This window comes from Plutella xylostella, chromosome 15 (genome assembly GCF_932276165.1).
Source record: "Plutella xylostella chromosome 15, ilPluXylo3.1, whole genome shotgun sequence".
In the NCBI taxonomy this organism is placed as follows: domain Eukaryota; kingdom Metazoa; phylum Arthropoda; class Insecta; order Lepidoptera; family Plutellidae; genus Plutella; species Plutella xylostella.
This window is the reverse complement of record NC_063995.1, coordinates 11,465,488-11,481,983: the sequence shown is the minus strand read 5'-3', so window position 1 is coordinate 11,481,983 and position 16,496 is coordinate 11,465,488. Positions and strand designations below refer to the sequence as shown.

General features: G+C 36.9%; 1 protein-coding gene across 1 annotated transcript in view; it reads left to right on the top strand.

The window, feature by feature from the left end:
• LOC105390714 overlaps positions 1-10,498 on the top strand; it is a 28,685-nt gene extending 18,187 nt beyond the window's left edge. Inside the window, exons 7-12 of the mRNA XM_048625848.1 lie at positions 4,106-4,273; positions 4,854-5,043; positions 5,454-5,605; positions 6,453-6,568; positions 7,336-7,494; positions 7,815-10,498. Of these exons, the coding sequence (XP_048481805.1) occupies positions 4,106-4,273; positions 4,854-5,043; positions 5,454-5,605; positions 6,453-6,568; positions 7,336-7,494; positions 7,815-10,360 (3,331 nt within the window). The 3' untranslated portion in view covers positions 10,361-10,498. The remainder of the gene's footprint in view (positions 1-4,105; positions 4,274-4,853; positions 5,044-5,453; positions 5,606-6,452; positions 6,569-7,335; positions 7,495-7,814) is intronic.
• Positions 10,499-16,496: the final 5,998 nt, after the last annotated feature.

The window sequence follows — 16,496 nt, the reverse complement described above, 5'->3', positions numbered from 1 at the left end:
AAATATGTCACTGCCTAAAATAATATCAATTGGGGAACGGTTATAAAATGTTGGATCGGCCAACATTAGGTGTTTATATTTATCAACAATGTTGCTAGGAATTTGTACAGTCGGCAATTCCGAAGTTAGTTTAGGTAATACAACAGCGTTGATATTAAAACTCGGACTATCACAGTGTCGTGGTATAATATCACACGATATCATTCCGTGGTTATTGACGCTCTCCCCGGCTAATCCATAAATATTAAATGGACATTTTGTTTGCGGCAGCCCTAAACGTTGCATACATGCACTTGAAATAAAGTTAGATTGCGCGCCCGAGTCAATTAATACTCTGCATAACTGGTAATTGTTAAACGCATCCTTGACCTTGATAACAGCTGTTCCTAGCACGACACTACTTATTTTCGATTCAGCATGGTGATTGATCGAGCCTATGTTATTCTCGCTATTTTGCTCCACAACAGAAGTAAGCGTTTGAACCGGTTTGTTATCAGTGCATTCCGTATGAAGCAGCGAATTATGAGGTCGTTGGCAAATAAAACATTTGAAATCACTTTTACACTCGCTTTGTAAATGAGTAGTTTTTAGGCAGTTCTGGCATAACTTTAGTGTGTTAGCACGGCTAACACGCTGCATCGGAGTGAGTTTACGAAACTCATCGCAACGGAAAATCATATGATTGTCACCACAATGTGCACAGAGGCCCTTTGCGCGAGTGGCAGAGTGATTAACTCGTTTATAAGAGCTATTATTGTTTGGCAAGTTACTTGACTTGTTATCAAAGGTACGCGGCAACCTTTTTTGTTGATTATTATTATTGGCATTGTTTAGGTTTGTAGCAGAGCCAGAATACGATGCCGAATGGTCAAGCACCTTAATTTGGTTTTGAACAAATGAACTAAACTTCACTTAACTGAAACTGAAGTTCAGTAAACAACGGAATTGATTTTTGATCCAGATTTTGTTCGAATAACTTCCGAGTTTGCGGGTCTAATGCCCTTAGCGCGATGTGACATAGTATGTAACTACTTAAGTTCTCAATATTTAATGCTTGAATAGCCTTATAGGAATGTTCAAAGTTCTCAATGAATAAATTTAAATTAGCGGAACTTTCCTTACCCAGGGGGGTAAAATTTAGCATTTTATCTAGGTATCTACCAATGAGCAAACGTTGATCTTGGTATTTATCAACTAGGCATTTCCACACCAGTGGATAATTAAGCGCAGTGACTGGAATTGTCTTAGCAATGTTTAATGCTGGACCTTTTAAACAGCTTAAAAGGTAGTGGAATTTATCTATCGCAGGTATGCACTCCTGATTGTGAACAAGCGAACAAAAGGTTTCATAAAATGTACTGAAATTTTCAATATTTCCGTCAAACACAAAGAGTTCTAGCTTAGGAAGTCTAGGCCGAGATTCCACGGAGGTCGACGAACTTTCCTTCGTAGGTACTTCGTCTTTAGGTTGCAATTTCAATATCGACAACTTTACGCGATAATACAGTTCGTCAAAACTGTTTAACTCGCGAGATGAAAATGAAACGGTAGGGTCAGATTCCCTTTCTAATTCGAATATATCAAAGGTGATATCTTTAAATGAATTACGCAACGATTCAATTTCGGACGCTCGTAACATAAAGTATGTTTGACTGTCATGATCGCTTAATGAGCTTGATAAATCAAATATTTGTTGCATTTGTTCGTAAGTTCTTTCCTTTTTAGCAATTAATTTAGACAACTCCTTAGAAGAGGTTGTGTCCTTAAACTCATCATCGCCCTGTTTATGATTCTTGGATCGGGTCGCCATATTGAAAGTTGAACGTAGATACTTCTAGAACACTTATGCAAATTAATTTTAGACAAATTATTAATTTTGTACGACAAAACTAATATTATTTATAAGGTACTTGTATACCAGTGGATATACTTAACACAATAGGTTGTATTTATATCTAGGTAGTTAAGAGGTTAACTACAATACCTAACGTAGGTATGGGGAATATCTACTACGCCTACTTGTACGACAAATAGAATAGATATTTGGTACTTAGATAATTATGTGATAAATACTGGTAGCTAACTATTATTTAATTAAAGTAAGTAACCTAAATCAGGTTCGACGGACCAAAACTTTATGTGCGGTCATGGGACAACACTTAGTGGACTGTATTAGTGTATTATAGGGTGGCTAGGTGACTTCGGCCAAGGGTATGAGGAATACAGTGCTACAACCAGAGGTAAAGAGAGATATCTCCACTAACCTGAGAACCACGCACAATCACGGATAGCAGGCAGCTCCCAGCACAGCATGCGCCACGTGCACACACCGTATGGTGGTATAAGATGCAGTTGCAGCACAAATATTATGCACACACTTAGTTCAAATAGCTAGCTAGCTTCACAGTACACAAATTATGAAGGAAGAAACGTTCTTCAGCAGTTAAGATCAGGGGATCCAGGAGCTCCGCGCGCCACGTGCAAAGGTTGACCGCTCGCATACGAAACTGGTCGCGGCATCGCAGAATTAGCGGAGACAATAATTATCTGTCTACCTCCTTTTTTGAGCAAGGACTCAACAATTATAATCCTAGACAAAGCAAGCATAGCAAAGAAAACGGAAAAGAAAAGTTTTTACCTAATTCACTTAACCAACTCACAAACAAAAATCTAAGTTGAGTATTATAGAAAGCTAAGTTAGTTCTAGTTGTCAACAACCCACGTAGTACAAAGTATAAAGTGCTGGATGGAGCATATCAAATTGGAACACCTGAATCAAAAGTTGAGAAGGAAATAAAAAAGTATAACGGTTCTTAGGAAAGTTTCGTCTCAGTTCCACTTGGCGATAGTTCTGACAGGTTGAAACAAGTTCGTGACAGAGGGAAAATGGAAGGAAAAACGCTCACATAACTATGAAATAATACTTTGATTGCAACTATTAAGAAAATGTATACCTAATGAGATTATATGAATTGCCAATGATTGGTGATGTAACGATTATCCCCGTGCCCTTATCTTCTCATTCGAGAGGCAGTACGTTTAAAATCTGCCATTATTATCTGAATGAATGATTTTAAGTATATTGAACTTACTCCAGGGATATGTCAGACTTACACATTTCACCACGGCTCGTGACCATCTGACCATAGCATGGAAGTAGAAAATACATATCACACAACTGTGTGACAGTGCAATTCACATTGTAAAACAGAGGTGCTAGCGAGTCACTTGTAAAATCCTCTTCAGGAATTACATTCGTAAAATGAAAACGATTTCAAAATGTATATTCGATTGGTTACTGTATATTTTTATTGCAGATGCCAACTGTGCGTCGTCCCTTAGATCATATAAAGTTTTTCCCTCGTCGATAACATTCCTGGATATCCACTACAATACGACAATTGAGTTAACTTGACTTACTGAATCTCTGTTGTTGTTTTGTGCAACTTTTACACACTTGTGTTGTCGACTGTATAATGCGTAAACAATGTTTTTTCTCAGTGCTAACTTTTCACCAGTGTTATTGTTTTGAGGAAGCCAATAAGCGAATTCACTTTACGCTAACTTTAGAATACCTAACATGGGACAATAAAATTTGAACGTACTCACATTAATTAGGTTATGTAAACCATTCCTAGCTACATAAAATACAAGTCACATGACCACTGAGGATATAGTGGGATATTTTTGTAACGTTTGAGCAGTGAAACCTAAATGTGATTTAGTGTAACGTAATGCAGTACCGCTAGATTGTAGGTAAATCTCGTATGCCATACCAATAATTTCCTTTTCACTGCTCAAATACTGTAAACAGTTCGAATAATACTTTACTAAGTTTCGATTTACTTAGTTTTTAATTTTAAACTTGTTTTTAATTTTAAACTTGTTTTTAATTTTGATAAAAAAACCCGAACAAAATTGTACTTAATTTTATTTCATTTATTAGATCAAAGCTGTCGATAATTTTCGCGGAAACACTGTCGCTGTGCAAAGTGTTATTATTATAGATTTTTTCTGTAAAAAAAACATAAATTACATATTTACCAATTTCCTTCTAAATTACATTACACTCACTTCAATAATAATTATATTCCGCTATTTTTAGGTACCAATTACTGCTGGGAGTGACAGAACTGGAGAGCTACCACGACTTCGGGGTCATTGAACTGGATCACGGCGTGTTGGAAAACCAGCGGGATGAGTTCATCACGAAATATGCAAAAATTGTGTTCGATGGTGCTGAAGATATTAGTTTGAAAGAAATATTGAAACAGTGAGTATACCTATCTAAGTATGGTAGGTATTTTCTTTTTAATAAAGGTCTACTAAGGAAGCATTTTCTTGACTTAGGTATACCTAAGTCTACCTACGTGATGAGAATCGTCCGTTGTAGGAGTACCTACTTACCTAATTATTAACTACAATCAATTCCATGTTGTTCTAATATTTTTCTTTGTTCACTTGTAGCCGTGAGGTCATATCGCAATGATGTAAATATCATCTCTTTCTTTCAGTTTTTCTTTCTAAGATACATTTTCATTACCTATCTCTATCTTATTAGGTACAAGTGGAGCAAACTTGTCTGTTCCGGTGAAAGCGGACGCAATTGATCAATATCTCATTACTTATTAATTAATTATGTAGTGCTATTAAATAAGATGGGTTTAATAAAACGCAAGGGCGAATTACTTACGTAAGCTCTCACAGGAACAGATAAGTTTGCTGCACTTTACACTCGTAGGTACGGTCAGGTACAGAGACCTGACCCCCCTTTCATAATAAAAATGCTTCTGAGGGGGGTTAGATTTCTCTGCCCCTTACTGTACATACCTACACTTGTTCACTTGTTGCAGCTACGCTACCAGCAAGACAGACCCGCAGCGGTGGAGCGTGGAGACGAATCGTGACGTCATCCTGAACGCGTTCAGCGACGCCCGAACCCTCGCCCCGATGATACGCTTCGCCAACTACCAGTCTCAGGCGAACAGACAATCCTACTTCTATGTGTTTGGACATAACTCCGTTAGCACCGATTATGCTTCTGTGAGTATTAAGTTCGTCATTAAATTGGTTGTCTTTGTTTGACTTATTTCAGTCAAAGTCCGGATATAAGCTATCAGGGTAGTTAGCTCTCGAAAGTAGACCACAATTAACATAAACGACCACGATCAATCAACCAACTTGGACCCGGTGGCATTCCATGGGAACGGGCCATGATGAAATGTAAGACTAGATATCGTAGAGTTTCCGTTTGAATACTGATAACCAGAAACGATAATATCAGATGTTATTCTTCAATAAGTTCATGTCAAGCAAACACAGCAAATTTTGGCTTGTACTGCAGACACTGTCACAAGTCAGATCCCAGATAATATCCATATCTGATTGTGCCAACCCTTGGAAAGAGGGAAATGATGTAAACAAATCTCTACACCCTTCAAAAATTGTTTCAGTTAAACAAGAGCGTGCATGGTGAGGAGCTTCCATACATCCTTGGCGTGCCCCTCGGTGGGACCAACTCGCACTTCCACACTGAATACACGCAGAAGGAGAAACTGCTCAGTGAAGTCATCATGAGGTTGTGGACAAACTTTGTCAAAATTGGGTAAGGATGCTTCCAGTTTTGGGATAGGCATCATCTTTAAATTTTATTTTTTAAATCTATTGATACCGATGAGTTTAGTTATTTTGATACTAGGCACCTATTTATCCTAACTAATCCTAATCCTAACTAATATTATAAATGCGAAAGTAACTGTGTCTGTCTGTCTGTCTGTCTGTTACTCTTTCACGCCAAAACTACTGAACGGATTTGAATGAAATTCGGTATACATATGGTCTAGATACTGAGAAAGAACATAGGCTACTTTTTATCCCGGAATTCCCACGGGAAAACTTTTTAAGGCGAAGCGAAGCTCGCGGGAACAGCTAGTTATTTATAACTTGAAAAGAAAGCAAACCTTTTGATAGGCAGTTTAACAATTAATTTGTTATTTTTTCAAAAATATTTCATTTCCTCTTAAAATACAGTAAACATTAACTAAATCAAATCTAACTGATCAATGAAACAATGTTATTCGAGAGTTACAAACTGCAATGTTCACTATAAAGTTACAAAAATCTGTGCACTTACATAGTTTTTCAATTAACTAATTGCTTTCTTCTGGAACTTTGTTATTTTTCTAACGACAAACAAGCTCAGAGTTTGTGCAGTTGGAATAACTGATTAACTTTAATTATTCAATACTAAAGTGGACTTTACCAAATGTTAAACGTGCTTATTTAGTTGCTTGTTGCTTTTAGTGCAAAATGTTTAAAATTGTATTTAAATACAATTTTAAATAGCGTTAGGTAAAAGTATATATTTAGGATATATTTTAGCAAATAGGTACTAATTGAATATATATCGAGGTGGGGCCTAGCTATTAAAATATAATTTTATTTTTTTCTAGAACACCAAACACGCAAAGTGAGAACCAGTACTATTCAATGGACCGTCGATATTGGAAGCAGTACAATGTGGAGTGGCCGGAGTATAATGTTGACCATCAGTCTTTTTTAAGACTAGGTAATATTTGTTACTTTATTATTATTATATTCTTCTTCTTGTCGTGTCGATGGCAACTGTCACACTTGCGCGGCCCAGTGGGCCGCCGCGTCGATACCCCTCTGGTTGGCCTTGAGGAGGTCTTCCCGGGTGCAGGTGTTGGGACATCCAGGGCACACCATCAGGTGCTCCATGGTCTGTGGAGACGCACCACATGCGCAGATGTTGGAGGCAGGGCCGCGGTAACCCCACCTGCACATGTTTTCTCCACATCGGCCCATGTTTGTCCTGAGTCGGTTGAGTGACTTCCATGTCGCCCAGGGTAGTTCGTGTCCGGGAGGCAGGGACTCATTGGGAGGGATGAAGGAGTTCGCCATCGGGTATTTTGCCTGCCATAGGTCTATCCTTTCCTTTGATGGGTTCTTGTGCGAGGCAACTGTAGACCTAAGAAAGCTTTTCCGGCTTTTAAGTCGGTAAGGAGCTGGTTCATGGTTGTAGAGCGGGTGCCTCGGGTCGGTCTCCTCCTCTCCTCCATTATATTAATTTATGTACCTATAATAATAATAAGTTTTTTTTTTAAATCACTGTCATCTAAGATACTTCCTCAAAACTTCCATTTCCAAAAGTTTTTCTGACATAAATTAATGTATTATTATCAGGTATGCCTAGGTAAACTGTAAAATAGATCCGTCAAAAAGTTATTGGCCTACCAAATTTACCTTCGTTTACCCTAAACAAATCAAATCCAACACGTGCCGTGTTTTCAATAACTGAATTATAAATTTCAGATATTCCTCCTTCGATAAGCAGTTACTACAGATCAAATTATTCCAAGTTCTGGATAGAGACTTTGCCAAATAAGATGAGACGGTATGTGGTGGACCCATTGTTTGAATACACCCCGGCCCCGACTACATCGAAGCCTAAATCCACATCGCGGAATTCAGGTAAGTACCTATTATTGATACGGTATAACATTATTAAGAAACCTTTGTTGGTATGTAGGTAGGTATATATGTATCCGTGCCGTATAATAATATTATTATTTATCATTAGTATCTAAAGTCACGTATATGCTATATAGGTAGGTATGTGATAGTAGGTAGGATCCATACATTTAAGTTAGTCTTTTATCTTTAGTTGTGTTTTGAACTTTTGTTCTTATATTTTTTAGTCATGTTAATTGTGGACTCCAAATAAAACACGTAAATGTATTTAAATTGTGTGTTTTCGTGTTTGGTTTTAACCATTTAATTTTAATTTACAGAACCGAGAAGAATCTGGCATCCAGCAGCTCCTCCAATCATCGAATCACCACATTATACTGCTCCCGCTTACGGAAGGTTGCGGCCGTATTTGACTCCGGCAAAGAGTAGACCTGATCCAGATATGATTTACCGAGAAATACAAGCAATGAAGACTCCAAATAGACCGATACCTCATGGACTTATGGACAAACCTAAGAGCACCACGGAAAAGCAAATAATAGCAACAATGAAACACGAAAACAACATACCAGCTAAAACTTCTGGAGCTACAATAAGCCTTATTGTTTCCTTAGGTATTTTATTTTTAGCTGCTAATATGGGAATTTGTGCAATTCTGTATTACAAAAAAAGGAAGCTGCGGTCAAGAGATCAAACAATAAACGGAACGAATCCTAGAGCTGAATTAGGAGATGTTGATGTCATCGGTCAAAAAAGTATGAAAGATGATAAAAGCGCTATACAAACTTTGAAAAACAGTTGCAGTGTAATAAAATCGATGAGTTTTAATAAAATACGTAACAATAATAAAATAACTAAGAAAAGTAAGCCAGAACCGTGTAAGACACCTAAATCAGATGATTCAGGTGGGTTCAGGGAGAGATTTCAATTACGTAGACACTTGTCAACAAGTACTTTGGATGCGCACACAAAAGTTAGAGATTGGATAGCCAATGAAGTAATGCATAGATGTTCACCAAGTATTCTTCGTAAATCGAACTCAGAACTTAATAATGATAAGCAATTAAAAGTAACACGTTCGGAAGAGTTATTATCTGATAGTAAACGAATTAAAAAAGATACATTGAATGTAGAAAAGGAAACTGAAATGAAATCTAGTCTGAAATCTAAAAAGTCAACTAAGGTGAGTAATAAAACCAAAACCTCAGAAAAAACTACATCAACATCAGCTCTTGGCTCTCATTCATCTATTGCAAGTAACAAACAGTCTATGAACAGTGTAAAGCAGTCGGAAAAATCTTGTGAATCCTTGAAAAGTAAAGGAACAGAGAGTATGAAATCAAAAAAAGTCTCAGTAGCCATAGATGCAACACCTGCAGCTCGAACTTGTTCTATTTTACAACAAGAACCAATAGAAATTACCAAATCTTTTGATTGTACTGATGGAGCAGAAAAACATTCCAAAAGTGACAAAACATTGGATAACCAGATATCTAATGAACATGAAAGAACTGAAAATCCAGATGAAAATAGAACTTTTAAAAGTGTTGTAAATTTATCATTAGGACAAGATAAGTCATTAAAAATTTCGCACAAACATTCCACATCTGACCCAGTGACAGATATTAATTATGATAAAATAGTGAAACAAAAAATGAATTCAGCAACTCAAGCTACGGACATACTACCACCGGTATCTTTCAGAAATGAAATAAACGTCACTTCTAAAGATGAAAATACTAACTCAGAGCCACTTACTGCAGCAGAGTCGCTACTTACGATACAGCGAAGAAATTTTCCTAAAGTTCTTCCGGATTTACCAAAGTCACAAAAGCGGTTGTCCTTGCAACCGACTTCTTTGCAAAGTTTCCGAAGCTTTGCCGGAAGCACTGAAAATCAATGCGATATGCGTCTAAAAGTTCCGCCTCAGCCACCGCCTAGGACCACAACTTTAGAGCGACGTATCGCATATAGAAATACAAAATCTAATTTATCTTCGTTTGATGCCTCGAACTCTTCACGGATCCCAGAACACCCTTCTAATTTAAACTATGAAAACATTGAGTCTCTATCTCCTCCACAAGTATTGCATAGTAGAAATCGATCATTTGATAGTACTCTACTAAAATTAGATAAAGTCGATAAATCACCGTCTCCTGTTATACAGCCTCTTGATCGTGAATATCCGAAAGTAATAATTCAGTCGTCCAGTGACGGTCCGTCAACATCTGAACCAAAGATTTTTATCGTGCCATCCCCTAGTCAAGTAGAAATTTCAAATAGTACACCAAGAGTAAGACTCCCTGACGATTTCCATACTGATGCATCTGGCTCAATCACATCATTTTCATCCTTCTGTTCTGACGATGACGATGATGATGACTTTGCAGAAGACATTGATGAAGATAAATTGTTACAAGAGCTTGTAGGAAGTGTTGATTCACCCACAGATATGGAGGATATACTAGATACAAAAGGACCGGACCGGTTTATAAGGAAATTAGAAATTGTACCCGTGAAAATTAATCCAGGTCAAGTCGGGCCCAGAAATCACGAGGATTATGTTTTTGTTTCTGATTTACTACTACCGGATGTAAGTGGTTTTGAAAGGACAGCCCAAATAAAACCGAATTTCGGATTAAACAAATTAACACAACGAAGTGAAAGTATCCATAAGCCACCAGAAAAGGCGGTTAAACTGAAACAAAAGCGAAATATGAAGCCTGCGTCTATTATGAATAGAAAAAGTAAAGATAATCGAAAAAGTATTCATAAAAAAATTGAGCATTCAAATTCCGGGTCGTCAAATGATACTGAAACTAGTACTGGAACAGTTATAAAAAGAAGTGAAGTAAAAAAGGTTTAGTTTCAATTTAAGGTACAAAGGACTGTTTATTTTTATTATTTAAGTTAGACCAATATTTTATTTCTGTAACATTGAGTATGGAATACTAAATAGGTATAATGCATTTAGTATGTGTAATATATAAATTTTGATACAAAATCGTTTTTTATTCCATTACCTCAAAATGCAGAGATTATGGTTAGGTACTTTTCCATTTATTTTGTTCTTCAAAGTGTTATTTCTACGTAAAATTGAGAAAGTTTCCGATGCAGATGCGATTTTATGCGTTTCAAATGACAATACGATCTCAATATCAATGTCGTAAAATTTTGGTAAGGCTATAAAGTTAGCGGAAAATTAATAATTTTGTTGAGTAATATTTACAAATGAATAATAACACGTAGCTATCATTATAGCTACGTAAATCATAATTAATAGTAAATAAAATGATAATAATACGTAATTATTACGATTAATAGTTAAAGAAGCATATGAAAGTAATACATACTTTCTAAATAAACAAAATTACGTAGCCCACCAAAGATAAAAACGTCAATTTATGAAAATCTTCATCAACATTTATATATGATGTATCACTAACTTTTAAATTGCATTTAAATTAGTCCAAATGAGCAAAAGGTTTTTTACAAAATTTCCGTCGCGGGTAAAATTATAATAATAAATATTTTTTTTCAGACCAAAATAGTCCATAGCGTGTTAGTAACAATTATTGAAACGCCATTTTCCAAGCCCAGCGCTAAGACGTTGCCGAGTCAAGTAAACACAAGATGATTGCATCCGCCGATATTGCCCGCGAGCGGCGAGCTGCGCCGCGGCCTCCTGTTATTAATACTGCTGATGCGGTATTTGAGAGCTGTTATTAGGTCTTTAGAAATAAGGAATTTAAGAACAATTATAAGTACCACGTACCTACGCTTACGGTGAAGGAAACCATCGTGAGGAAACCTCCACATCTAAATAAGGGACATCTCACGCACGGCCATCCCGCCCCAAGCTAGGCAAAGCATTTACTCGTAATATGGGTATCGGACAGCTGATATACGGGTATCTACGCAGATACACCCATGACCCGAGCACACAAATATGTCGTATGGGATCGAACCTGGGACCTTTGGCATAGCTGTCACAGTCACTAACCACTATAATACCTAAATAGTCACTCCTTACTAACACTAAAGTGCTATCCTATAAATAACTACATTCCTCGATGTCTTAGAATAAATTCATAGCTGAAGTAAGTATGCATTTGTTTTGTTTCCAATCATTTCTTTTTTCCAGATAAAAACGGTAAAACGCCGAGGAAACTGGTGCACTTAAGTTTTTATATAAAAGAAGTCTGTTGCTCTCACTGTTTGTATAAACTGGAAATGTTTGTAAAACGACTGTCTTTAGAGAAAACTGCTCATACACTTTGTACTGAACGGCTGAAGTACTTAAATGAAGCACGAATATGTTTTCAAATTAAATAACCCCGTATATAGATATATATTTTTAGGTATCTACTACTGAAAACAGGGGTGTTTAAAGTGTGTGAGTGTATGTGCTACGCCTCACGCTAAGTTTTTTTTTGTCATTTGAGTCAAAGAAAAATAATATGTTCAAAACATATAAGTAAATAAGTTATGACAAAGAATTTGTGGAAGCAAGGTCTGAGCGTTTAAACGTTGTTCGTTGTAGGTAGTTAACTGGGACTTTTTTACTACTTCACAATCTGTCATATTATTGCTTCAAGTCTCATATGAAGAACTAGCAACCTTTATAATATTTCTCCTGCGGAACCCAAATAAATAATCGTAAAGAATAAAGCTAAGAGGAAGCCCAGTCGCTCCTCTACTTTGTTCATTCTTACCGTATTTACCCAACTGCGTCAGAAAGGGGTTGGTAAATGCTAGAAACTTCTTTGAATCTGCTCAGCGAAATATTAGATGCTTAATAGGTACCTACTTTTTATAAAGGGTCACTTGCACAAACATTTAAATATAGATTTAGAGTCAAATCTCGATTTAAGAAACGTCAATCCATATAAAATTTGACACTAAATCGAGATTTAACACTAAATCTAGATTTAATATCTTGTTGCAAGTGGCCCTAAAACAGCCAAAGGACACTAACGATCGTTACGTCGTTTATCATTAAATCCACACAACAACAAATCCTTTCACTCCCCAAGCACATTACCATCTAAATGGGAAAGCAGTTTTTTATACAGATTCGACAATTAAAACGTTTTCGAGTAGAAGCCGCTCAAACATACAAGTGCCTAGAGAGCACTTCAGCTTGGATACTGTGCGTTTTTATACATATCTGCAAACATACGCTTACTACACACGTGACTCTTACCCCTTTACGATAGGGTTGATTATTGCACAGCCACGGCTGTAGAATGGTGCGGGTGAAAAATCGAATGCGAAGTATGGGAAATGGGTCAGAACGAAAACTTTTTTTTTCACTTCTTTTGTTTGGTTTTTAGTTACAGTTCCAGTGCGTTAGACGGCGTTATGAGTTTATTACGTTTTCGTAGCCTTTTCAGCTGATTTTTGCAGAGCTGCGACATTTTTGCTTTTTGAAATTCGTTTCATGGTACACAAAACTGAAAAAATAGATAACAAATATATTGAGTCCAAACATAAATAGGTGTATGTTTTCACCACCACTTCATAATATTTTTGCTAAGAAACTACTACTACCTTAGTACCTATGTATATTCTGTACTTATACCTCTTTGTAAGGAGGAGGTGAGCCATGGTACTTATTTTAAGAAGTAATTTCAGTAAGTTTGAGTTATAACAAAGTCTAGACTTGTGTTTCAATTTCAAGGGCTATTTTCAAGTGGATGAACATAATATTAAAAATAAGCTTACGAAAACAATTTTCTTTTGAAAAGAATACCTAGATGAAAAAATTAAGATTACACCCAAATTCTTTGAAGAGAATTCTTTGAAAAATTCTCTCACGTAGTCAGGATAGTAAATTATATTGTTGAAGATAAACAATATAAATTTACAATACGTACCTAGTTTCTAATAATAACGTATTTATAATTATTTCTAAGTGGGATCGTGTTAACCTGAAAATGGATAGGAATTATAGCGCTAGACGTATAATGTACAGTCGATACTTAATGAGGTTCTCGTCTTCCAATAGGAAGTCATCATCATCATTAGCCTATAGCAGTCCACTGCTGGACGTAGGCCTCTCCCAAAGCACGCCACTGGATGCGATCTTTAGCTTTCCGCATCCAATCATAACCAGCCACCTTAAGCAAGTCGTCACACCATCTAGCCGGAGGGCGTCCCACACTACGTTTGCCTAGTCGCGGCCTCCACTTTATATCTCCACTCCAAATAGGTAGTCTTTAATCAAATTACTATTTTTATGGAAAATTTAGTCTCCAAGTTGGTAGTCGACTGCATGGAGCAGCAGCATACAGCAGTTTAATTAATTGTTTATCTACATTTCATCACTTTCATGATCATAATTAACTGGCAATTAATGAAATTTATCAATACTTAATAGCTACTAACTTCACTTGTTACTTAAATGATTGAATACAGTGCACTGAGTGCACTATCAAAATCATGAGCATATGAATATAAAAACTTGTTCAAAAACTATGAAAACACTATAAACTTCATGCGCTGTTAAAATTTAAAAGCATAGTTAATTCTGTTTTAGTGAGAAAATAATATTTTTTAAAGTTTAGCTTGAAAGCTTTTTCTTATGAAGCTGATATTAGTTTTTTATCACAGGTTATAAAAGCTCACACAAAGCTTAAGTAAGTGCCATCCAGTTTGCTGTGAGAGTATTTCAAAAGTGTTTTTAAATATTGAGTCATAGATGTTGTAGGTAGGTATAATTTTAAATTATGTTCGTTTTTTACCGAATTTGAAAACAGAAGAAGGTTTTCCAATTCTTATAATTGTATGTTTGATATGCAACGAAAAAAGCAGTCTATGAAAAAAACAACTGAGTCGTATGAAGAAGAATTAAAATTACTTTTATAATGTTTAGGTATAGTACATCCTTGAAGCGTCCGTAGTCGAGCGGGCCTCAGTGATCGTAACTGATCGCTGAGGTTAAGCAACAACTGACACGGTCAGCCATTGGATGGGTGACCAATTTCAAGTGGTGCTTTTCTGGACGCTTCCGTGCTTCGGACGGCACGTTAAGCCGTGAGTCCCGGTTGCTGCTTCGGCAGCAGTCGTTAAGCCTAGTCAGAGGCCTTCGGGCGGTTTGAAAACATCTGACAGTCGGGTTGCCCACTTACCCGACAAATCTCTCAGCACAAGCTTGCTTGTGTTGGGGTCCACCAACCCGCACTTGGCCAGCGTGGTGGACTAGGCTTAAACCCTTCCTTCATTGGAAGGAGACCCGTGCCCCAGCAGTGGGGACATAATGGGTGATGTATATATATCCTTGAGGACTTGCTCTATAATATTTCGGAAATCCCATGGATAATCCTTTAAAGCGAAGCTCGCGCGAAAAACTAGTCCATTATATTATAAGTACGTTTACTATGTACGTTTGCTGAGTATGAATGCTTTTCACATTCTAAAGCTACAGTTTCACTGAGCAAAATGGATCCCCAGAGTTTGAAATTCTTCACAATATTTAGTTTAAAATTCACCTCTCACTGTACTGAATGCTGCGAGCTGCGGTGGCATTTTTCTTGAATAAATTCTCATATTTTTATAGCATCTAATGCTAGTCTGTTGCAGTTTATACAGTGTAAATGTGCTATGTCACCGTTTAGATGTAATAAATTGCAGTGTTTTATAACTAAAACATGCTAGCTTACTTTCGTTTAAATATGATGATGATTTAGATGCTGAAAACGTGTAAAGAGTATACCTACAGGCTAGAGTATACGAAAAATTCCTATTTTCTCACAGAATACAAAAAGGAACGATTTAGCTTTGGGTTTAAAAGTTTCATTAGCCTTGCACTTAAGTAAATATTTTATGAGATATTCAAAACGTTAGACTGGCTATATGTAGGTTCTCTCAGCATTGTACTCATTCAAAGCGGCGATAAGGCTCGCGACCTATCTTGTCAGTACAAACGTACAGCAAAAAGCGAGTGGTTGTGAGTCACCTCTGCCTCCCCCTTCAGGGATTACAGTCATGAGCATCTCTATATGTCCACAAAAAAGGGAATTTTAAGTCTATTTAATTCATCGCAACTCGAAATTAGTAGCCATATATCATGTAATTGTTCATTGATAAGATAAAAACTAGGATTTCAATTTGAATCACAAAACCAGCTCGTTCGCGCGCCCAGAAAACTTTCACAATACAAAAGTCAGACAGCTTTTACCCATTGAAATGTTAGCGCCCCAGCGGCGGGGGGAGCGCCGAAAACAGGGGCGCCAACACTCGCCAGCCACGAACCACGTGATGTATGAAATTCAACATACACAGAACATTATACGTTCCGTGAAACTTTCCAAACGAGATCAAATGCAGCTGTGCATCGCCCGTTTCATTGTTATCATTGTTTAACCGAGCTGCGGGGTCCAGTCTGTTCAGAAACGGACGCATAATTGCATCATTGGTTTGTTATGAATGTGGTTTCCGAATGTATGCCTATTTGCCTTTAGAGGTATCCTATTACTATTGGTGGAAGCTTCGCGCCATCATCCAAACGTCACAAGTTCGACCTACCTTTACGAATCAAAATCTCTTTGTATCATCATCTATTTTGGTTTCTAAACTGATGTCTCTTTATTCATAGTGGCACAGAAATATGATCACTTCATGTTTGAGAAGTGTAATAATAAACGCAATCTGATGGACAAATAAACAGTGTTTTTCAACGCAAAAGTTGTTCTGACGGCATACCATATTGTTAAAATTTAATTGCGGAATATGAGGCAGACTTTTGAGCGCGAATACTGATTTCCGCACGATTGAAAACCATAATAAAAATAGTTCTGGGAAGCTGAAGTTGGCAATATAGCGCCGGTGCGGGTGGAGCTTCGAATGCTTTGATAGTTTAAAAAAATATGAAGTTTAATATTATGTTGACGACCGAATTGTGTAGTGGTTAGTGACCCTGACTGCTTTGTAGAAGGTCCCGGTTTCGATTCCAGGACGGGTCAGATATTTTTTTAAAGACAGCTATTTTTGCTCGGGTC